Here is a 24,337-nt window from a genome sequence, read left to right on the forward strand (position 1 = left end):
CGCCCTCCCCGGCAGCACATTCAGAACTCTTTTCCATGCCCTCCCCAAATTCCTCCTTTCCACTTTCCAGGACTTCTCGGTTTCCCCTTCACTCCACCCCCTCAGACAGCTTTCGCAATGACAGCTAGACCTACACACAACTGTGAAAGTCTTCCCTTCCCTGGTTCCTCCTTTCCCACCGAGCATCTTTGTGGGTCTGTGTGTGCTGTTTCTTGTGCAATAAAAGCAAAGTTTTTGAATGCTAACTCATCTTTAATTGTTTTCTACAAACTGAGATAGCAGGCACTACCAATAGCTACACTGGCAATTTATTCATGTGCTTGCTGGAATGTAAGGCCCCAAATGTCACTATTACTTCCTAGGAAAACTACATGTAACGTAACATTGAAGCACCAATCACAGAGATATACATCACTGGTTCTCATTTTCAAAGTGTTGCCTCACAGCCAACCTGATTTGAATTGCACCTCTGGGCCCCTCCGATAGCCCTAGTATCTGGCAGCTCAAAATCAGCAGCCAAGTGGTCTGCCTCAGCACTCCACCCCTGAGCAAACCTTTCACCCTTAGCGTCACAGAGTTTATGCAATGCACAGCACGTGGCTATGACCATGGGAATATTATCCTCATTAAGGTCTAACCTGCCATAAAGGCATCACCAGCGTGCTTTTAATCTGCCAAAGACACATTCAACTGTCATCCAGCACCTACTTACAGAGTTCCAGGAAGGTGACTTTCCGCATCGGAAAGTTCTGTAGCCACTGCTCGTCATCCCATATCTGCATGACGATACAATCCCACCATTCAATGCTTGTTTCCCAAGCCAAAAAGCGACGGTCTACCATATGCAGCTGTTCTGTGAATGCCAAAAGCAATCTAAAGTTCGTCCTATCCATATAATGCAGCATGTCAGGTGATTGGGAGTCTTCTTCAGTTAGGAACTTCACGATTAATTGCACTGCCATCCACGAGGTCTTCATGACAGATAACAGAACATAGGAGAGCAGTGCGGGATCCATCCCTTCTCACAAAGATGCAAAGAAGGGCAGTTGAAAAATGCCTCAAAAGAAAGCTGAAAGCCCATGGAGTGCTGGGACAGAAAGCAATGCATCACGGGACATTGAGCCTGGTCCCCAGATGCTCCGTGATCTGCTCCACCTTCCTACAACACCTAGCGACAGAAGGTGTCAAGCTGGACTGTGGGAGAGGTACCCACAATGCATTGCTCACACTGTCGATGATAGTGCCCCCACACTTTGCTGACAGAGGGAGCGAATGTGAACATGACATTCTGATTTTCATTATGCTGATTTCTGAGTGTCAACATCACCTCTGTCGACAAAACTTGGTAGTGTAGACAAGGCTTAAGTGCCCAAGGTCATGTAAGAAGGCAGTAGCATGGCAGGGAATTGGACCTGGGTCTCCCAAGTTCCAGGCTAGCACCCCTATCACTGGGCCAGCCTTCCTCTGAGCCACAGCCACACCTCTCTTCAAGAGAGAATATCTGGTTTAAGGAGAGACCCATTGCAGACACACCTGCATGGCTGCACTAACCTGGGGCTGGAATCTTGCAAGCTACAGGACTTTAGGAACTCTCGGCTTTTGGTTCAGCAAACCCGTTACTGGCAGCCTGATAAACTCCCTGCTTGCTCTGCCCTGCCATGCGTCGCTTATATTAGTACAAATGGCTGGAGCGGTGACGTCTGCTGCCTCCCTGAACTTCCCTGCGCGAAGATGATTATAGTTTTGTTGCGCAACTGAAAATGAAGTGGGAGGGGTAGAAGCCCTGGTAGTTGACATTGCATGCATCAGTCTTTTCATTATCCCCTGATTAAGCAGGCACCTGGAACGGGTTTGAAGTAATAGGATGTAGTATTTGGTATGATTATGTGCCACTTCACTAGAAATCAGAAAAACAGGCCCTGATTTAATCAGATCTAGACCATTCAAGCATTTTCCATACTACATTAACCAAGTGATGCCAGAAACTGAGAGATTAGAAGAGCTGGAATGAAGCCCGAGAGAGCCTTTTCGTTTTGCTCTAAGGCAGGATCTACAGGCAGCGAGACCCTGTGTTGCATGGAAATATTCAGAAATGCCTCCCCTGCCCACAATTGGTATTTTCAGGCCCTACAGAATATTTTCTGCTCCTCTTCTAGATTAACATGGTGGCAGCTGGTACCGTATATTGTATCTTCTGAAGATGCTGGTGTTCTGCAAAGCCAGACATGGGATACCAGACAATCCAGAGGGGCAGAATGGCTCATGAAAATAAAAGGGCTGAGGAAAAAAGTCTCTGCAGATAGGAAGACAGCTAGAGCATATTAGCATAGCAACCTACAAAGCCAGGCCAGCAGTGAATATCCCATAAGGACATCTACCTGGGGAGGGTAGAGGGCAGGAGAGGCTGGGGAAGGTTCTAGAGACAAGGGGGCTATAGGGATCATACTGTTTCTTATTCTAATAAAGTTCCTTGTTCAGTGCTGGAAAACGGACCCACACACCGAACAGCTTCTCCATGCCCAGCACTAAGTACGGTACCTGCACACTTTTGTTGGAGGCCCTCTATACATGTATGGGACACAGCAGAGGATCTATATATGTAGGGCTGGATTTACACCTTGCGTGCCCCTAGGCAACCTCGGTGGCTGGACAGCTATGGGGGCCCCAGCTCCAAGCTCCCCACCACCACCCACAGGGGCTCGGAGCTCCAGGGTCCCCTGCCACCTGCAGTGGCTGGGAGCTGTGGTGTGGGGGGCACTTAACTTTTAGGCGCCCCACAACACAAATCTACCACAACTGCCCAGCGCCCCACCACAAGCACCCCCCTCCCCCAGAGACCCACTCTCCCCTGGCCTGCTGGGAGGTGACTGAGCCGGCAGCGCAGACAGGGATCGCCCCGGCCCCTCAGGAGCAGCGTGATCAGCCAGGTTGGCACAGGAGTGGGGCCTGCCCAGGCCAGGCTCCCTGCATTGGACTGCTGAGCTCTTCCCCTGCCACAGGGGCTGTTTGCCTTCCCTGCTGGCACGAGCGCTCCAGCAGGCAGGGCTGCATTGGACCGTCTCACCCTCAGCCGGCCTGGCTCCACCCCAGGCCGGGACCCGGGAGCAGCAAACTTTGGATTTTTAGGCGCCCCTAGAACACCGGCAGACTAGGCACGTGCCTACTGTGCGTCACTGGAAATCTGGCCCTGGATGTATGGTGCAGACTTTGATGGAACACCTGAGCCAACGCATCCGATTGTTAAAAACTCATCGCTGAGAAGATCAGATAAGCAGGACACCAATCACAACCCAGCTATCTAGTATGGCTCTCAATAGACACCGTGGCTAAAGGCTACAACCCAGATTCTCAACAGTGTTCCTGGAAGGGTCGCTACTGTTCACCCTGTTTAACTAGGGACAGGAGTCAGGGACTAAAGCCCGAAAACAAGAGACCGAATCTTGGGCTATGACACAGACCACCTACTGCAGAATCCAAGCTTCGCCCCAGCCTACAGCAGGTCACTTGCACGTTCACCTCATACTGCTGAGGGTGAAGATTTTCAGAGCACTTGTGTCCAGCAAAGTGGCTGGAGCTGATGTACAAAAGAGGCTTGCGATGGGTGATCAGAAGCCGGAATATGTTCTGAGCCTGCCAAACAGGATCATGTTAAAAAAAAAAAAAACACCCAAGTTGCCAGTGTGCTGCTTCCCTGGGAATGGAAGGGTTTGTGCAAAAGACTGGCGGTCATCAGACGGGGCAGCAGCCGAGCAGTGCTAAAATAACCTTAACTTGGTGTGCGTGCGTCTCCCCTTGGGGTACTCTCTGGGGCAGGGACCGGAAAGCACAGCGCACATCGTAAATAAGGGACACAAGTGAGGGGGCTTATGAAGCCAGGCTCTGCTACTCTCTGGAGAGCAAACCCAGCCCGCTCCCACACAACACTTCCCATCGGTTCTCCCTGTGCCCACTGCAGGCACCTTGCCTAGCATGGTCACCTCTGCTCTGGCGCTATCCTTCCCTGGGACTGAACCCAGTCTCCCTCGCTCTGGCATCCCTCCCTGCAATGGAAATCAGACTAGCTTTCAATCCCCTCCCCCCCTCCACCCCGCCCCGGCTCTCACTACAACCAGCTAACACCCCGATCACACTGGTCCCTCCTCTATTGATGCCTTCCACCCCGGATAGAAACCTGGTCACATTCCCCACACTAAGCCCCTGCCTGCAATATACTCCCCATTCCCCGCTCTCAGCCCCTCCTGCAATATACCCTTACTCCGTTCCAGCTTCCTCCCACAGCAATCCGTCAGTCAATGCCACTTCCATCCACGGCTGGCTTTACTGCCACTACCCAGGAAGCTGCGGCACTCCGTCCGAGCTGAGCTGAAGAGTATTTGGCACGAATGGTGTGACGGCTTGTTGTATTTTGCACAGCATATTTCAGTAACGTTACTTACTCCCCTTCTATGTCCCTTGGGAAGAAATCCCCCCCCCCCCCGCCGCCCAATCAAGGACCGACCATCATAGCCCCCAGAGGAAGCTGTCCCTGGAGCCAGGGTTTCTGAGAGTTAAGAGATACACAGCTGTGCCAACGAATTCCTGTATCAAGGAGATCATCTAAGCCCAAGACTGGAAGATCAGGGAGAGTGATTTCTGCCCCCATAGAGATCCAGAATCACGTGTAGCATGAATAGACATAGGGGTTGTGTGGGATGCAGTGGGACTGTGACTCTAGCCTCCCCCTTTTTGTGGCTTAGGGCACCAACAAAATGTGTTTGGTGGACCTCACTAGTCCTCTATTCGCTCACATCACAAAGCCAGCACATACTATGGCAAGACTGGCCAGTCTGGCCAAGAATGGCCCAGAGGACTGAGCTAGCAGGGGTCAATCAGCCTGCACTGAAGTGTATTGCTGCAGACTGTGTGCACCACAGATCGGCTGCATGACACCAGTCTGCACTCCGCCTAGCTCAAGCTACTTCCCTACAACCCCCTCCCAATTACGCATTTTGCTCTGGCTATCCTTAGACAGTTTGCCAAATACCAGGCCATCCGCTCTGCAGAAAGCTAGCTATTGCCACGCTCTTCCCTGGCTGCAGGAGTCTGGCCATGTGCACCATAGCAAGGTCCTTCCACCTGGCTGGCATCAGACAATTTATTCCCCTCATCTTTGCTATGCCAATGGGAGCTGGTCTTCCCACAGACAACGCAAGCGACAAATGGGACGTCATGTGCCAGGCAGCGCAGGTCCTTAAAAGGCAGCTCCAAGTTCATTACATTTTGAGATGCTGTAAGAGCGCAGCTAGCCTTATGTCATGGGAGAACAAAGCATCTAAATAAAAGTCAATCTGGGAATGAACTCAGGAAAAGGGACGCTGCTTTCCTGATTGCAACCAGTGAATGGTTGGAGGAAGCCAATCTCAATGGCAGGGAAACGACTGCATAAACACATCCCGGGGAAAACATGAGAAAGGAAGCAAGAGCATGAACGTGGAACAGCCCAGGCCCCTTCCCTTCCCCCACACCCCTCACCACTTTCTTAGGAACGGGTGGCAAGCTTGGATCAAAAATAGCCACACTGCATGAACAATGGAAATGTGCTACGACGTTCTGGACTTGCAAGAGTGCCTGACTTAGTGACCTATACCCACAAACAGGTACCCGAGCACTCAGGGACTCTGGAGTCCTCAGCTTCCTTTCCCTGGGCAGGCAGCTCCTCTCCTCCCATCCCCACAGCTCCCTAATGGCTTTTCAGTCTAGCCTTCTCCTATCACCACAAATCACACATCAGCTAGAGCTCTACTGGCCCCACCACCAATACTGAAGTTGCAGCCGTGTCCTACCTGTAAAGCGTCAGTAGTCTGAGCAGATGGCTGCAGTACATGCATCTGCTCCAGGCCTAGAGGAAGTGGTACGCTCATCTCTTTGGTTTGGGGGGGGGGGGTGATTTTCCAACAATCAGGACATCCTGTTTGCATCTATTCTGACCAGCTTGTGCGGGCAAGTAGCAGGGAACCAACCAGCACACCCTGCAGACAGAGGCTTTGTCACTGTGCTCTGTCCCAGCGGAGCGCTAGGGAAAATTGAGCAGAAGCAACACAACCCCAGCAGTGAAATGGGACCCATGCAGCCACGAAGGAGCACATCCACATAGACCAAAGATTTTCTATTAATCACGCTCCAAAAGGCCTTTTCAAAAGGCCATAATGTTACAAATTCAAACCCCAGAGCGTCCTAGCCTAGCAGCAACCCCTCACCTCGTTAAGGACTAATCCTGTGCTAAATCTGAACAGTCAGTCACTGGAGCTGTGTGTGAAACAGGCGGGCAGTCACAATAAGGAGAGGGTGGTATTTCCACCCGTGTAGAACTCCAGGGAAACCAAAACACAATTGGCTCAAATCCCCCCTTTCAAAAAAGTTTACTTTTGGGCACAAGCCAAATCATGAGAATTTCAGCCCCAAAAGAGTTATCTGCCAGAAAGTTATAAACAAGTGAGAACGGGTTTACAAAAGGAGTGCAACCCGAACTATAGTACCCACTATTAGCAACCATTATACATGCATCCTGCTTACCCCCCCCCCCCCCCCGCCAACACACACACTGTAGCGACTTGCACTCTAGATACAGAAAACAGCTAGACACTGATGTAGCCAGATTCTTCCAAACCCTTGATTTTTTTTGTTTTAGGCTTGAATAATTGAAGCCCAGTTTCTGTTCCAGTTAAAGGGGCCACGCAGTCTTGAGGAGACGTGCCATACTGCGGGCTATTTTTAGATAATCCACAAGGAAGGAAACCTCAGACGGCCATCATCAGCATGATCTAAAATGCAGCTTTGCAGCTGTTTGGCGAGTGCTGCATAAGCGACTCCACCCACGCAGTGTCAATCTCGGACAGAGAGAGGATCCATAGCACTCGCAAAGCACTGCAGTAGGTTTCAAAAGTCACAAAAACCTCTCACGAGGAGGCAGTGTTGGCTCTCACCAGACTAGCTCATTAGGCACGTCAGTCCTTCTACGACTACGGGCCTGCACCCGGGAAGCAGGGAGGGTTGTGTTAGCTGAAACAGTGCAACAATTCTAGAGGGGTCTGAGTAGGCTTTTGGGCCCAGACTTTACCGGCAATGAGGCAGTCTGTGGGCATCGAGGAAGAGAAGGCAGGAGGGCACGTAGGTGGCTGCACCACTCTATTAGCATTTGTGCAAAGTGCCATGGATGTGCATGGCTATTTACAGAGAGACCAGACAGCCCCTACCCTGAGACGCTGACAATCCAACTCCAGCAGGAAATGCCTGGCTCTGAGGAATGTGCTCATGCAGGCTATGGCTACACTAGGAGCTAGAGGTGTGATTCCACTACTCACACACGTGCTCACGGTAGCTCAGATATAAATAGTGTAGCCACAGTAGCATGGAGAGTGGCAGCGGAGGCACGGCTGAGTATCTCCTCACCAGTTCCAGGCGGACGTGTACTCAGTATGGCTCATCCCAATGAGAGGTAGCGCAAGTGAGAGACCAGGAGCAGGGAATCACACCCCTCGCCTGTAGTACTGAGGCAGCTCCAGAGAACTGCAGCAGGAGAGGGGAGTGAGACCTAAGGGTCTGGAGGAGCTGGACTGCCAGCTGCAATGGCTGAACTGCTGTTTGGGGAAGCGGGTGGATTCCAGAGGTACACGAACAATCGTAAATGACATTTTCTATAAAACCTCAAAATATGAAGATTCCCCTCCTCCAGTTTTAACATTTCACCTGTCCTGGCTCTCAGGACAACGTACAACTTCATTTTACAGAGATACATTCCGAGTGCCCTTGGCTTCATCTCTGTGTAACGTGATGGACACAGGCCCAAACATTTTCAAGTGGGGCCTTTACATTTTGGGTGCCTCCATTTTTGGAAGCCTCCAGCTTAACATCCTGGACTTTGCCCATCTAGTGCATTTTCTGTGAGGCTCAGAAACTGGGGGAAAAATCAGGGTGGCTTAAACTGGGCACAGGTACTTTTTAAAGTTTGTGGCCTCCATATTTATATGGCATCTGACTGATGAATGGCTCAGCTCACTGCTCCTCCTTCCCCAGGTCTCCTTTCTATAATCAGGAGAGTTTAATTTGTTCTATTTTGGGCACTGACTTAATTCTGAAAAAAGTCAGTCCCATTCAAGTGTGGCAATAATGTGATCAATCAGATACAAAAATATTGCAGGAACCGTGGATTGCTTTCGTGGCTGAATCCACAGATGGGTAGATAGGATCTGAAGTAGATTGCCATGAAGCAACTGGAGAACATACTCTTCTGCATCCCAAAATACCCGAGTGATGTGGGGGCTGGAACTGGTATACTGATTCATTACTCCAAGAGAGTCCCTCTCCGCCAGACCAAATCTGACAGGTGCCACTTTGCCTCAAGGGAAATGAAGCAACTAGGAAGTGAGAGGATGCCTAGCAATTTAGATCACTGTCAGGAAGGTGCGGATGAAGGGCACTTACCAGAGGAGCTCAGCTGGCTGGCTTTGACGGGAATGTGCAACTCCGACTGGCTTGATCGCATATCAGAGCCATCACATGGCCCCTGATCTTCTGTTTGACCTGCAGGAGAGGAGGCGATCTCAGCCAAAACTTCTAGGTCCTTCAGGATAACCTGGTAAGAGGCACAGACAGCACAGAGGTGAGCAATGACAATGCAGCATGGCGAGTCTGCAGAGGTGGCAGGAGACTAGAGATTTCGAGCCCTTTCTTTTTGAAGTGATTGAAAGCAGATCGGATCCAAAAGGCCAACCCTAACCCTACCGACATGGACCAGGTAGAAGTGAGGAGGCTAGGACTCCTCCTTACAGTGAAATCATAGAATCTCAGGGTTGGACGGGACCTCTGGAGATCATCTAGTCCCACCCCCTGCTCAAAGCAGGACCAACCCCAACTAAATCATCCCAGCCAGGGCTTTGTCAAGCCGGGCCTTAAACACCTCTAAGGATGGAGATTCCACCTCCCCCCTAGGGAACCCATTCCAGTGCTTCACCACCCTCCTAGTGAAATAGTGTTTCCTAATATCCAACCTAGACCTCCCCCACTGCAACTTGAGACCATTGCTCCTTGTTCTGTCATCTGCCACCACTGAGAACAGCCGAGCTCCATCCTCTTTGGAACCCCCTTTCAGGTAGTTGAAGGCTGCTATCAAATCCCCCCTCATTCTTCTCTTCTGCAGACTAAACAATCCCAGTTCCCTCAGCCTCTCCTCATAAGTCATGTGCTGCAGCCTCCTAATCATTTTTGTTGCCCTCCGCTGGATTCTTTCCAATTTTTCCACATCCTTCTTGTAGTGTGGGGCCCAAAACTGGACACAGTACTCCAGATGAGACCTCACCAATGCCGACTAGAGGGGAATGATCACGTTCCTCGATCTGCCAATGCTCCTACTTGTACAGCCCAAAATGCCGTTAGCCTTCTTGGCAACAAGGGTACACTGTCGACTCATATCCAGTTTCTCGTCCACCGTAACCCCTAGGTCCTTTTCTGCAGAACTGCTGCCTAGCCATTCTGTCCCTAGTCTGTAGAAGTGCATGGGATTCTTCCATCCTAAGTGCAGGACTTTGCATTTGTCCTTGTTGAACCTCAGATTTCTTTTGGCCCAATCCTCTAATTTGTCTAGGTCCCTCTGTATCCTATCCCTACCCTCCAGCGTATCTACTACTCCTCCCAGTTTAGTGTCATCGGCAAACTTGCTGAAGGTGCAATCTACACCATCCTCCAGATCATTAATGAAGACATTGAACAAAATTGGCTCCAGGACCGACCCTTCGGGCACTCCGCTTGATACCAGCTGCCAACTAGACATGGAGCCATTGATCACTACCCATTGAGCCCAACGATCTAGCCAGCTTTCTATCCACCTTATAGTCCATTCATCTAGCCCATACTTCTTTAGCTTGCCAGCAAGAATAAGTGAAGTTCCTGGCATACACCTGCCAAGGAGAAAGGCGGGGCAGAGAAAGGGAAGATCTATTGTGTGACTGCAAAGGGCAGGTGACCATTAAACTTGGGCCAAACTTCTACAGTCAGCACCAACTAGACCAGGACTTGCTGCCCTACACCCAGAGTATATCTGGTAAAAGCCAATGGTTTTACTTCTCAGCTTCACTTCACAAGAGAAGTGAAAAGTTCAGGTAAAGGAGGTAATTGGACAAGACATTTTCCCAGCATGCAATGAATGTTGCAAACCAGCCTGGACATCCAGAAATGTTACTGGAGGGAGGCATGGGAAATCTGTGCCGGGGATTTCCAGGCACTCTGCAGCCAACCACAGAGTTCTGCTATTCTTGAATGTAGTTTTCATCTAAACAGGAGCTAGCAACCATTTTGTTTGCAAGGAAAGGCTTTCAGGCACCAGCCAATGCAGTGCCATCTCACTGAGCAGAATGACAGCTTAGAGAGCTATGAATTGTGCCGATTAATCTCAATGGATCGACTCCGAAGACTGTTTAAAATGGCAACATTAATCCAGTGCTGATCAACTCAAAAGAAACTTCTAGCTAATGGGCTTATCTAGCATTGGACACCTCACTTATCTGAAAAGGAGTTTATGTTGGATTGAGGCTGAACGCTTTAACAATGAACGTAACAGCTTTATCCAACACTGGTCATTCTCTGCACAGGACTTCCCCATCACCCACTCTCCTCTCTACCCCACCACCACAGTGGTCATTTACAAGATTATGAGGAAAATTACGGTTTTCTACAATTGTCCTCATGTCCCAACCAGTAATAATGGATCTTTCTCCATCCCTAGCTGTTTTATTGGTCACCTCCCTCTCTCTCACCATCCTCCTCCTTACTGGAGATTTGTAAAGCATGGAAACAACTTGAGACACAGGCTGTTGCCTTTGGGGGGCCCTGCTGCACCGACCAGCGCGCAGGCACTGGGCAGAGTGGATCCCACATACACCATCCAGAGTGTTGCCACCTCTTGCTATTTTATTGCAAGTCTCGGAGTATTTGGCATTTTACTTATATATTTACAGTTCCTGGAGTCATGTGATTATTTGGGAATTTCAGCTTTTATTATTAGTAGTATAATCCTTATGGCTGCAGAGAAGAGCTTGAAAAGTGACCCAAAAAACTCAAAAGCCAGAAGGCAAATGAAGACCCCAAATGTATTTTTTTTTTTTTAAATCATGAATTTTAAGCCTCTTGTGATTTTTTTAAGTCTTGGGGGTGGCAATCCTGTGTCTCAGAGTGCTTAGACAATAGAGTCCCAGGGCACTCAGGCAGTGGGCACCGCCCCTATTTCACAGACGGGGAAAATTAGGTGCCAAGGCTCAGGCTTTAAGGCCAGAAGGGACCATCGTGATCATCTAGTCTGACCTCCTGCACATTGCAGGCCAGAGAACCTCACCCACCCACTCCTGTAACAGACCCCTAACCTCTGGCTAAGTTTTCGACATCCTCAAATCATGATTTAAAGGCTTCAAGTTACAGAGAATCTGCCATTCACTCTAGTTCAAACCAGCGACTGAGACAAACCCCTTGCTACAGGAAAGGTGAAACTCCCTCCCAGGTCTCTGCCAATCTGGCCCAGGGGGAAATTCCCTTCCAACCCCAAATCTGGCAATCAGTTAGACCCTGACCATGTGGGTTAGACCCACCAGCCAGACACCTGGGAAAGAATTCTCTGTAGTAACTCAGAGCCCTCCCCATCTAGTGCCCTAACAGAAGTCATGGATGGGCCATATGCCATTGTAGGCAACCTCAGTGACTTGTATGAAGAATCAGGATGAGAATCCAGCTCTTCTGATTTTCAGTCCTGGACTTTGTCCTCTTCTAAGCCATCCATCTCCCTTAGCCTCCAGACCAACTTCCTGCACAACACAGCATTTCTCAGACAGGTTCTCAGGGCTTGCCTACACGGTAAGCTCGTGAGCAGAAAGCCAGGGGGTGACTCGGCAGCTCACCAGCTTGCTGCACAGTCATGTCCCATGCAGACAAGCCCTCAGTCTCAGCCAGAGCCGCCCTGAGCGGATGCGGGAGACAAGACAAGCTGATTTGGGGAATGCAAATAGCAGCTCTCTCCTGATTACAGCTTCTGTTTCCTTTACAAAGGCCTAAGGAAAGTACGCAGATGAACAAGCACAGCCCTCCTCTCACCCACTTGTAATTGGCCAATGCTACCAGAAGCAGCTCTGCTCACCAGCACTCTTGTGCACTGAAGTAGGCAGCAGTCTACCAAACAAACCCTGGCTGAAACCATTCCCTCCTAGTGCTTGCCAGAGGCTGGGACGGAGTAGGGGCCAGCAAACAGAGCACCCTCTGGGCTCAGCTCTCACTGAACAGATGCGGCCCCTCCAAGCAACTCCCATCCCTGCTGGGCCATGTGGATTTCCAGCTCAGCAGGAAGGATGTTCAAGTGGCTCTGAGGGAGGGGAGAAACACACCCACATTTGGTTTAGCCTTCGCTGCTGTGAAGCTACAGAGAGCGTATTAACCTACAGAGACCAGAGCTTGGGAAACTGGGAAAAACAAAAGGCTCCAATACACATGGGAGGTCTCTGCACACACAAACATTGTTAAGTAACTCCATGCAACTCCCTCCAGGGAAAAATAAAGGACAACAACAATCTTCGCACTAGAGAGCAAGGAGAGGAGAGAGAAAGCAAGGCCCAACACAGCTGTGTGGTCAATACTGTGGTAATGACAGAGCCAAGGCTGGGATAGCACGGCACAGTCCTTTCAAGCCCCATTTTAAAACAATGTCCTTTTGGGGCTGAGATTTCTCATGTGTTGGCCCAACTCCAGAACAATTTATTTGGGGGCGGCTGCACGGCAGAAGTCAGGTCTCAAAGCTAATCAGTCCTTTTGGAGTCATCCATACAGAGGAATATCCGCTGCACATTTTCACCTAGTTTCTCAGTCTTTTGGGGGCTCAGATCACTCCAGGCCTGTCTACACTACAGCCTATGTCGCTATAACCTATGTCACTCAGGGATGTGAATAAGCCGCCCCCCCAAGCAACGTAAGCTACACTGACCTAAGAGCCTCTTGTGGAGGTGGTTTTATTAGGCTGACGGGAGAGCACTCTCCTATCAGCATAAAGCGTCTTCACCAGACGTGTTACAGCTGTGCTGCTGTAGTGCTTCTAGTGTAGACTAGCCCTCAGATATGGCTTTGTTTAAAGACAGGAAAGTGACTCAGCCCGGGTGCCATCCGGAACGAGGAGTGTGTGAGCAAGAGCTGCCCTCTAGCTAGTGAGGACACGGTATCTGGAAATGGAAGTTACCAGAGTTTAAGAACAGTGCTCCAAAGTCATCCCAGGTCTGTTGGAAGCCAACAAAGTCTCCCATTGACTTGAGGGCCTGGTCCCACTGTGCATGCCCCAAAAGACCATCACCTTCCACAGGGAGTTAAACACAAAAGGTTCCAATGACTCGTGGCGGCCGGGAGCTGTGGGGTACCCCCACCGCCTGCGGCAGCTTGGAGCTCCAGGGGCCGCTAGAGGCAGTGGGGTACCCCGCAGCTCCCTGCCCTGGGGGCGGCAGGGGATGCTGCAGCTCCCGACCACCGCAGACTGAAGTCACGGAGGTTGCTGGATGTCACGACCTCTGTGACTAAATCACAGCCGTATGCCTCGGTTCCCGAAAAGGAGCCGCAGTGATGCAGCGTTCCTGCATTGGCTCAACATGCACTTTATGTACAGTACTGAGGTTCTCCACTGTCGCTCAGCCCGAGAGGAGTCTGGGGAGGGCAGGCTGAGGAGTGTTTTGTATGCAGCACACATCTTTCCGCAAAGCGCCGCCGAAGCACTTGCTTTCTTTGTGTGAGCAAGAGAATGAAGCAGGGAGGTTATAGGAAAGCAATATCCTGCAGGAGCACAAATGCCTGCCATTGCCATGGCAACAGGCTGGGTGCCAGAGAGGCACATCAGCTGGGTCCCATCATTGGAGCTTGGCTGCCATTAAAACCTCCAGCACTTGCAATGAACAGGACTGGAGCTGTCAGTCTCCCAGGTGGGGGGTGACGACTCGGGGCTCTTACATGGGGAGGAGGAGGGGGGAGAGAGACAGATCCAATGGCATTTCAGATGGAGGATTAATCACTCAGGGATCCACTCCTGATGGATGGAGAAGCACAGCTGGGATAACCTTGCCCCCGCCTTTAGCCACAGAGCCCGGAGAGCACTGGCAGCTGCAACGCAAGCTCTCTCCAGCGTGGCTTGGGGAATGAACGGGGATTAGCGGCTTTAGTCTACAAGGCCAGATGCTGAAGATCTGGGCTCTGTTCCTAGGTCTGCACTGACCTGCTGGGTGACTTTGGGCAAGTGACTGTGCCTCAGTTTCCCCATCTGTAAATTGGATGATGAATGCTTAGCCATATTTAAGATCGAGTGTTATAACCCAGGCTCAAAACTAGCAGAGGCCGGCTATACCTCCAGTCAATTCCGGAGCTCATTCTGGTAACAAGAAAAGCGATGAACGTAGCAAAAATCTGTGTCCTACAATCCCTGCAAAGAAATTCTGCCACTGCACAGCTCGCTGGCTCCGACTGTCACTCACTTAGACCTAGAGTCCCCTACTAGCAGAAGGGCTGAAACCATTTGAGAACATGGAGATCTGAAGCACCAAGGTGAAGAGGTGGCATTTCACTTCCATTCAGCATGAAGTGCCCCTCTCCCCCACCACACACATCTGCAATGGCTGCTGAAACAGATTTTCTTTGCCTCCCCTCCACTAGGTGTATTTCTCCCCACTTCTCACCACTATAGAATCCGGGCAGCTCACAAGCTTTAATGTACTCTACCCCGTCCTCCTGCAGGAGCAGGGACAGCTGTTTTATAGAGGATGGGAAGTGGGAACAGAAAGGTTCAATGACCTGTAGAGGAACAGAAACCCAATCTGCCGATTGTCAGTACACTGCCCTTAACCCAAGACCATCCTTCCTCTGTCCCTTCCATCTTGTGTGCTAGCCTATTCTCCATATAGCCGAACCAAGGGGCAACCATTGCCACTTACAAAATCTCCCCAGCCAAAAGAGTTTTCCTCGGCCGGGTTTCCTAGATTCCAGGAGGCGAGGCTATTTGGGGGGTGCTCTCTGCAGTAGGAACAAGTGGAGCTTATTAGTGTTAATTGGAACAAGCCTCAAAAAGGAGAACATGCCTCTTAGGAAGTACGAATAGTAACCAGGTCAAAACGTGCGGCGGGCACCTTCTCACTGAGAGTTACTGGTATCCCCAATTAGCCAGAGCCAGCAATGTGAGGGCTGGAGAGGAAAATTACCCCTCCGCATGGCTGCGGATGGGCCTGAGGGGGTGGGGGGTGGAGACAGACAGAGGGAATTATAAGAAGACAGGAAGATTGTAACAAACAACCAGCTGGTTTCCTTCCTTGTTGGGAGTACAGATTTCTCTCTACACTGCTCCCAAGCAATGGTTTTAAAGGCACAGAAACCAGGGATTTGTAGGTCTCTTCGGTTATCCAGATCTAGGTCAAGTTAATTTGCCTCTTGTTCTGGTTGAACTGATCTGATACTAGCATCACTGGCTTCTGAGGAGGCTTTCAGGCAGTGCGAGGAGAAAGCAGCCCCCACCCTTCATCTTCCTCTGCAAAGGCATCATCCGTCGCTTAGAAGTAATGTACCATGACACGTGAGCCATTCCCTAGCAACTCAGCAGCGCATCCTGCTGCCACCCAGTAACCCTGCTCACGGGGGGAGCGTACACTCCGGGGGCAGCCCTGCTGCTCACACGCTGATTCGGGAAGGAGAGGAGAGAGTCAGCAGGACCACAGGTGCTGAAGGCTGAGACACTTGATGGGTGCTGCCCCACTGCTGGCTGAGCCCGTCTCCCTTTGGCCCCTGGCGGGAGGGTCCCCAGCTGCTGAGGGGATGGCGGGGGGAGGACAAAGCCTCAGTTCTTGTGACCCAGGAGCCTTCCCACACTAAAAGCACTGAGCAGATTCCCCAGAAGCCTGCAGCACGCAGGTCCCTTTGGGGAGCGCAGCCTCTCATTAAGGAGTTCTGCAGCCTTTGCCCTGGTGGCAAAGAGCTCGTCTCCTTCTATAGGCAGCATGTGAATATCGGAGAGGAGCGTCTCTCTTCCATCAACCCCGGAACTGCTTTCATCACCTTGGAACGAGAAGAGCTCCACGTCCCTCATTAAGGGGATTCTGAAGAGAGATCCCATTGCCATCTAGCTGTCTACAGCTCTGCTCTCCTCCCACTCACACAGCGACAAGCTCATTCTAGCATTTGCTCCAGTGACTGACTACACTGAGATCAGAAGTAGGAGTGTTATTAAATGCACAGTATAAAGAAGCCAAAAAGGGTAAAAGGAGGGATCAAGATCATTTTACCAGCACGTTTTGTATCCGCCTAAGTAACACACAATGTAAGTCCAGGAATGGCCTGGGTTAGCCGGACCTCCACATTATCCAGAGAGCATTACAGCCCCACACATTAGCATTGAGTCACAGGGTCCACCAGATCTAGTCTGACCTCCTGCACGTCAGAGGACACTAAACCCCAGCCAGTTACCCCCTGCACTGAGCCCAAGAACTTGGATTAGACCAAATTATTATAGCCCTCTGGAGACTAAACTACAGTGTGCCACAGGCAGAGAATAGGAGGGACCGGGATGCACCAATGCCCCTGCAATGGCAGGGAACGGATTTGGTGAGATGCGACCAGATGAACTTATATTCCAGTGGCACCTAGACACCAGAAGAGATGAGGGTCCCAATGTGCACAGCGAGAGCCCCTGCCCCAAGGAACAGAGGCCCAAGTGACACGGTTTTTGTACCAGTATAACTGTCTGTTCGTGGGTGATCTGTATTTACCAGCATAGGAACAAAGCAGCACTACATGCATGACATGCATGGCACAGACAACCTACACTGCAGGTAAGACAACAGGGCCAGTGGATAGGGCTCGAGACAGCCAAGGTTTACTCTTGACCCTGCCCCCAACTCATACTTTGTCTACACAAAGTTACGCCAGTTTAGTTAAACTGATTTAACTAAACCAGTACAAACTCGGGCGTCACCACTCTTATTTCTGCGTAAGTTGATTAGGAACAGGTTTAAGATAAAATGAAATAAGCTGCTCTTAAACCAAAATACCATCCGTGCAGGAGTTTGCAGTGGTTTAACTAGAGCAGTTTACATTCACATCTGTAGGTGAACAAGTGCAGCTCTGGGTAGACAAGCCCTAAGCGTGACCTTTAGCCTTGGACTCAGTTTCTTCAACTGTGCATCGGGGCTAAGGCCCATCTTTGTAGAGTGCTTTGAGATCCTGGGATGAGAAGTACTTTTGATGCATTATGTACCACACCATTTACTGTGCATTGGATGCTACATGGGCAACTGAGCGAAGTTCACTCACACGCATCCCCACCCCAAGGATTCCAACAACCTGGCAACCATAAGAACAAAGCTCCAGTGGTTTGTGATGTCATCAGGACTAACGGCGACTGTCAGAATTGCCCCGTGTTTTATGCCTTTGAAAATCTGTAATAAAAGCACATTTTATCTGCCGAGATGCCCCGCATTCCTCCTGCACATTTAAGGGTTTTTTTTTTTTAAAAACTTCAGCTATGAAGAACTGTCACAAGAACAAGCTTTCGAGCTACCAGAGCTCCTCCTCAGGTTATCCATTCCTGGTGCCTCTCAGCACGTGCTCAGGAAATCCAACAGCCTCCCACTGAGTCAGGACCTCATTGTGGCAGGCCCTGCGCAAACCCCCACTCGGATCGGGGCTCCCCATGCCAGATGCCACTAGTGGGAGCCCTGCCCGGAGCTGGGGATTGAGCGGAGCCCACACTGAGTGGCACCAGGAATGGGTAACCTGAAGAAGCGCTGCGTGTAGCTCAAAAACTGGTGCCTTCCACCAACAGAAGTTGGTCCAATAAAAGCTATTCCCTCACCTGAATAACCCTTGACAACACGCCCAGGGAACCCCCTTTCCACTATACCTGGGGCTGGGACACGTGGGAAGATTAATGTTCTAGGAAGAACTGGAGGAAAGGAGCACTCCATAGTTATTTCAGCTTTCAAACACCAGCACAAGTGCTCCAGGCCTCTGGTATTGTTCCAGTGTGTAGGGTATATCCCAGAGCAAATAGAGCTCTGCTCTCTCATTCTTAAGGGGGTGGGGGGGGCAACAGATGCCCCAGAGCCAGCTCAGGTCAACATTGCTGAAAGAGGGCCCGCAAGCCACTGACTAGGCTGTTTACAGATTACGCAAGGCCATTCAGTGATGAGCAATCCCTGGTTTAAGCACTGTTCTGCTAAAGGAAAGGGGTCAGGGTCCCTGTAATGCCGCAGATTGCTGGGAAGTGGACTCCGCCGCTGGGCACTACCCATGTGAAAGTGCTGCTGTACAGTACTGCATTTTGTTACACCCTTAAAACTAGCACAAGGATGCCAAAGCCTTTCACAAGCTACAGTGGCGGCCACCCGAATTGCACAAGGGTTGGGAAAAGACGCCCAAAGATGCTCTGTCCTTGCACGTTAACTATGAAAGGCCCTAAAGCCAGAAAAGGAGATGAAAATCCTGGCCTCAGCATGGAGGCTACTTAAGGAACCCTAAGTGTGCCTGCAGGCGCATTCCCTGAGGGCTAACGGAGCCAACTGTACAGTTGAGGAGGTTATTCAAGCCCCACAAGTATCCTCCAGAAAACAGAAGGGATCCGAACTACACAGGTAAGAGTCAGGAGGGTGAAGAGGGAATCTGAAGAACAATTAGCCAGCCATGTAAAGGCCAATACATTCTTTAATCCATCGGAAGTAGGAAGGCTGTGAAAGAATCTTTAGACCCACTAGATCACCAGGGAGTAAATGGAGCAACTAAGGAGGATAAGGACAACATGGTGAAGCCTGAAGCCAAGCAGAGGGCATCAGGAAGGCACCCATCTTGCATCTGCTCTTGCCAGGCAATAAGGAGGACATGTCAATTGAACAGCATCCTGAGAGGAGATAAGAGAGCAAATGAAAAAATAAAGGCAAGGAGGGTCCAGTAGTTAGGATGCTAATCTAGAACTCTGGAGACCTGGGTTCAATTCCCTGCTCTGCCACAGACTCCATGTGTCCCCTTGGGTGGGTCACTTAACCTTCGTGCCTCAGTTTCCCCATCTGTAAAATGGGGATAATAGCACTCCCTTGGCTCACATGGGGGTTGGGAAGATAAATACATTAAAGACTGAAGTACTCAGATACTATAGTAAGAAGGACCACAACTACCAGAGAGAGAGCAAATGCAACAAGTAACCAGGCTTCTCCCTGATGGATTAAAATACTGCAAAGCCACTCAGAAAAGATGCCCTCAAAATTCAGCTGTTTTCCCCAAGCTCGGGGAAGAGAAAGCCTGCAGTGCAGTGCAGAGACAGCCCTCCGGAGGCATGTTCTACACTAGCAGCACTCTGCGCTGTAGCACAGCTAGACTGGGCGCACCTTGTACTGGCAAAACCGCGTATTCCAGTGCACACATCCCAGCCCATAAGAACAGCTGCAGCTTTGCTGGTGTAATTCCCTCTCCGCTCGGGGCTTTAGCCAGCACAGCTGGGTCACTCCACGATCGCCCCTCTTCACGCTCCTGCCCAACACAGCTAGGTGTGCAACAGCACCTTGCAGCCTGTAACGCTCTCCTGGGCTCCAATTTCCGCAGGAGCCCCCGGGAAGCAGGTCTCAGTCCCTAAGGCAAGCCCTGTCCTGAGAGAGGCAATTGCAGCATGTTAAGAGATGGTTCAGAGACTCTGTTCCCCTTTGCCACCTCACGCCAGACCCGTCCTGTTCTCTTTTCAGCCGGCAGTGAATGAAAGGCTGCCAGAGCAAAGCCCTCCAAGGACCCCTAGTGGTGAGATGCCTGTCAGAGCTGCAGTGCACTCAGCCCAGGGTGGTTAGGAACCAGGGCACATACCAGCTGAGGGCAGTGGGCTATTCATCCCACACGAAGGCTGGCTGTGCTGTGACTTGAATGCAGCCGCATTCTGTAACAGTGGGCAACGAGGTTTCTTCCCGACACATTCGGAGGTTTGGGGGATTTTTAATTTATTTTTCTTCTAAATGCAGGCCGGAGGGGTGGGAGGTGAGAAGAAACCAAGGGAAGGCAGCATTAGAGCCAAGAATGAGAGCCCCATTGCTGGCAAGCCCCCAAACCAAGGCAGTGTGAAAAGTAAACTTGCATTCCTTCCTCATCAGTGTTCAAAGAGAAACCCCCATCCATCTTCCCACGACAATTTCACTGTACCTCTTTTCAGGCCCCCATCACCAGGGAAGAAAGGGGACGGCGACCTTTGCCCTCCGACTGAGACAATTTTACAGCTACCAAATTTCTGCTTCAGTTCAACCCTGATCCAAATTTCTTTTATAATAAAGAGGATGCGGGAGGGGAGGATGGGGGGAGCATAGGAGTAGGAAGTTTCTCCCCAACCCTCAAAGAATCGGCACACCTAAGCCCCCCCACCCGAAGAGCTGCACACAAGTGCACACTAGCTAATCCTGTGGGCACAAATACCTGACGACACAACTGGGGTAGCTGTATGTGCAAAGTCTGATGCAGAAACGCACACGAGTTTGCTCCACTCAAACTCTCTGAAACTGAAGCCTGCTATACAGAGGGACAGCGAATGCGCAAGGAAGGGCACTAGGGCTGAAATGCATAATGCAGTGAGGCCATATCCGGGCAATACATTCTCTCAACATCAAGCAACAATAGCCTTTAGCCCTTCAGGAGAGTGATGATGGTAACTGGCCGAGGAAAAACTGATCAGGACTGAAGCCATTTTGTAACACTGACAGACCTGTCATCTCTCAGGATGGGTGCCCAGATCACTTGAGGCAGATTTTTAGAAACGTGTAATTAGTGCACAGAAAGTTTCACACCCCATCTGATGCCAGATGGTGCACAGAGCACCACAGAGGCTGGGCACAAGCATTGATGTCTGGGCTCTACAACAGAACAGATGTACATCTGAACTGTAGGGTGGCCTGGAGGGGTCAGACCTTGCCCACCCTGCACTGCTCTGCAGGAGACACAGCAGGATGCATGAGCCCTACAGTGTCACATGAATAAGCAACATGTCAGTCAGCATGAGTAACCTCTGAGGAGCAGAGGGACAAGAGAGCAAGACTTGCTAAAAGCCACTTTGGCTTTCCATCTGCAAACACCTGTCTTTCTCCCAGACTCCTCCTCCTGATACAGGGTAGCATGTGACCAGTCACAAGAGGGAGCCTGCCACAGCCCACAGTACAACGGGGCCTGAGCAAAGGCTGCTTCCATCTTAGGACAGGCCAGGGAAATCTGCGCTGGGCTAGGCAGCAGCACAAAGATGGGTCTGGAGTGGGACAGCAAGAAGCTGGAAGGCTGGAGCACCAGCTATTGACAGTACTTGACCCTTCTGCTCCGCCCAGCTGAGGATCTCAGGGCTGCTTAGACAAGCCAGTGAATTCTTACTTGTTATAGGCACGTCACATCCTCAATGTACATGTGGAGAAACTGCCTCACCTTTCTGTGCCTCAAAGTACAGAGGCAGTGGGAGAAGAACAGAGAGGGTTGCCGGAGTCCCAATGCCACACTTTAACCAGCAGACCCTGCGCCTTGTCTCCAAAACACAAGGACACCATGACTAGGTAAGTGACACCAAAGGGCACCATTGGCAACACACACACACCCCGGCTGCAGCAGCTCGTTTTAAGACATGCAATGATCGGCACCTGCTGAAATCTCCCGTTCACAGGCCGAAGTAACATCCCCAGAAGTTTAAACGGAGAGCACATACCCCACTTCTGGGTGGGGTGGGAGAAGGGTGCCTGGCTGCCTTGTTGGTCAAATAACTGCAGCCCTACTGGCACAGAAGGCTTGGGCCAGCTGGCAGCTTCCTGGTCATGTCTTCCACCTGGGTCACTATCGCTAGGGGCTCATGCACAGCTTTCCTGCCAGTGCCCTTGCTTTGCCCTTCGGTCTCAGTGAGTGCGGGGTCTTGGGAAAGGGCATCACCACAACCGCCCCCATCAGGAATCCCATACGGAAGTGCTGCTTGCAGGTGTGTCAAATTGGATTGCAAACATCTTCCAGGATCCAACTTACATTTGATTAAATGAATTTCTTTGCATTCACCCCCCCCCACCCCTTAAAAACAGCAAAGCTGGCCTCCCTGCCTCCTTGCAAGCAAATATCCTCCCAAATTCAGTCCCTAATGAGCACAATACTCCCAGGGAAGTTTTGCCACCAAATACAATTACAATAAAAGTCACACACACGTCCCTTCCTCGCCTTGCTGGTAAACACCACACCGTTCAGTTTAGAATGCCAAGCTGTCAGCATTCAGCCCCAGGCCTGGAGGAAGCTACTGTACAGAGCTGATCAAAGCCAAGAGCAGACCAGACCTGTATCAGCTGTGCCATCTCACTCCAGCAGAACTTATGTTGATTTCCCTCTCACACAGACAAGGCGTTATCACACTTAAAAAGCCAGGCATTTACATACAGGCTGTCTACACAAATGAGAAATTAACAAGCCCCACATGCTAGCTTCACTGATCAGTCACTTGCTATTGGGGCCCATCGACCCCCCACCCCACAGATTTAGGTGCCTTGGGGCAGACATTCTGTTTGGCAGACTTGCTTGTGAAGCACCTACTGCACTTTGGGTGCTCTGTAAGAAATAAAGCTGAATCGGAGGCTAGAACAAAGGAGTAAGGAAGTGACTCTCAGGTCATGTTAAGTTCCCTGTACTCTCTTTTTGGTGCGCCCTTTATTTTATGCTCTTTGCTTCACATGGGGTCCCATATTTTGGCCATGGCAAGTTGAAAGCTTAGAGCTGCAGCACAATGGGCCTAAAACCAACAGAGCAAAACTAAAAAGCAACCTGAACAAAGAGCCATTCACTTTGGCAAAAGTTTTTGTTTAGCGTCATTGTGCTTGCAATCCGTGCCGCACTGGGAGAAATTCTCTGGGCTTTACTGCTCAAGCCCATCCCAGAGGGCAGGCAGTGCACCAAGGTTTGTACCCTGCAGTGCTGCAGACACACATGCAGGGAGGCTGGCTGGTGGTGGGGAGCTTAGCAGCACAGGGGAGTGGGGTCAGGGGACAAACTTTAGCAAAATCCAGAATTCTCCATCACTCCTCAGGGATTCCCCTCCCCTCCCCTCCGGTGTAACGTTAACAGCACGAGTGGCACCACCCTTTTATCAGCTGGCTGAAAGTTATATGACAAGTCCTCAGGTTTATTTTTCCCACCCCAGATGTGAATATTGGAAATCTGGGGCAATGTTAAATCAACCACACCACCCACGCAAATAACGGACTACCAACTCGTTCGTCAAAAGTAACTGTGTTCTCCCTGGAGCCTCCAATGCCCTCTCTCCTTTAGAACGGTTGGTTGCTTCATGAGAAAGAATGGATATTCTTTGGGAACTCATGCCCGCGCTGGAGGGGATTTCTGAAGGAGCCATTCAGAATGGCTGTCACAATCCATCTACTGACTTGGCACTTCAGTTAACAGCAGGCTTCACTGACCCAAAAGGTAGGTACTGCCTGAGATACCTGTATCTTCTCCTTGCTCCTCACTGGAAGAGAACTGGAGCCAGTTCGTCCTCATGCCACACTGGGATCATTCACTTTGTGATTTCTCTCAGTTCTGATGCCCACTCAATTGGCTTGCATTAGGCTGATGCATTTTAAAAGAATAATTTAGCACTGAGTAATTCTCATGTTCCAAGTGATCTAAGCACTAACCCTCAAAGCAGCCCAGGGAGGAGGTGGGCACCATCCCTATTTTATGGCTGGGGAATTTGTAGTGATCGGTGTAAGAATGTGCCTTTGTTCACACAAGGACTGGCTATAGCTCTGAATACACAGGGAGAAGATCTGAACGAGAAGTGCGGTCTTTACAAAGCCATTTTAACCACATGTTACACAGCTTCCTTTTGAAGTCTCTTTGCTGCTAATAGCAGTAAAACAAAGTAGAAGTAGGAAATATTCTCTGTTAGAAGGGTGAGCGTCTGAGACTGGGTGGGAATCAAAATTCTTGTTCTAGATCAATCCACACAAGCGGTCCATTTCCTGGACACTACTGTGCTAATAAGAGATGGTCACATAAATACCACCCTATACCGGAAACCTACTGACCGCTACACTTACCTACATGCCTCCAGCTTCCATCCAGGACACACAACACGATCCATTGTCTACAGCCAAGCTCTAAGATATAACCGCATTTGCGCCAATCCCTCAGTTAGAGACAAGCACCTACAAGATCTCTATCAAGCATTCTTAAAACTACAATACCCACCTGCTGAAGTGAAAAAACAGATTGACAGAGCCAGACAAGTACCCAGAAGTCACCTCCTACAAGACAGGCCCAACAAAGAAAATAACAGAACACCACT

General features: G+C 50.4%; 1 protein-coding gene across 1 annotated transcript in view; it reads right to left on the reverse strand.

The window, feature by feature from the left end:
• Nucleotides 1-24,337, reverse strand: part of VAC14 (VAC14 component of PIKFYVE complex) — a 194,579-nt gene that overhangs the window by 105,274 nt on the left and 64,968 nt on the right. The window contains exon 13 of the mRNA XM_054048863.1: nucleotides 8,461-8,611. Coding sequence (XP_053904838.1) covers nucleotides 8,461-8,611 — 151 coding nt within the window. The remainder of the gene's footprint in view (nucleotides 1-8,460; nucleotides 8,612-24,337) is intronic.

Source organism: Malaclemys terrapin, chromosome 14 (genome assembly GCF_027887155.1).
Source record: "Malaclemys terrapin pileata isolate rMalTer1 chromosome 14, rMalTer1.hap1, whole genome shotgun sequence".
NCBI lineage: Eukaryota > Metazoa > Chordata > Testudines > Emydidae > Malaclemys > Malaclemys terrapin.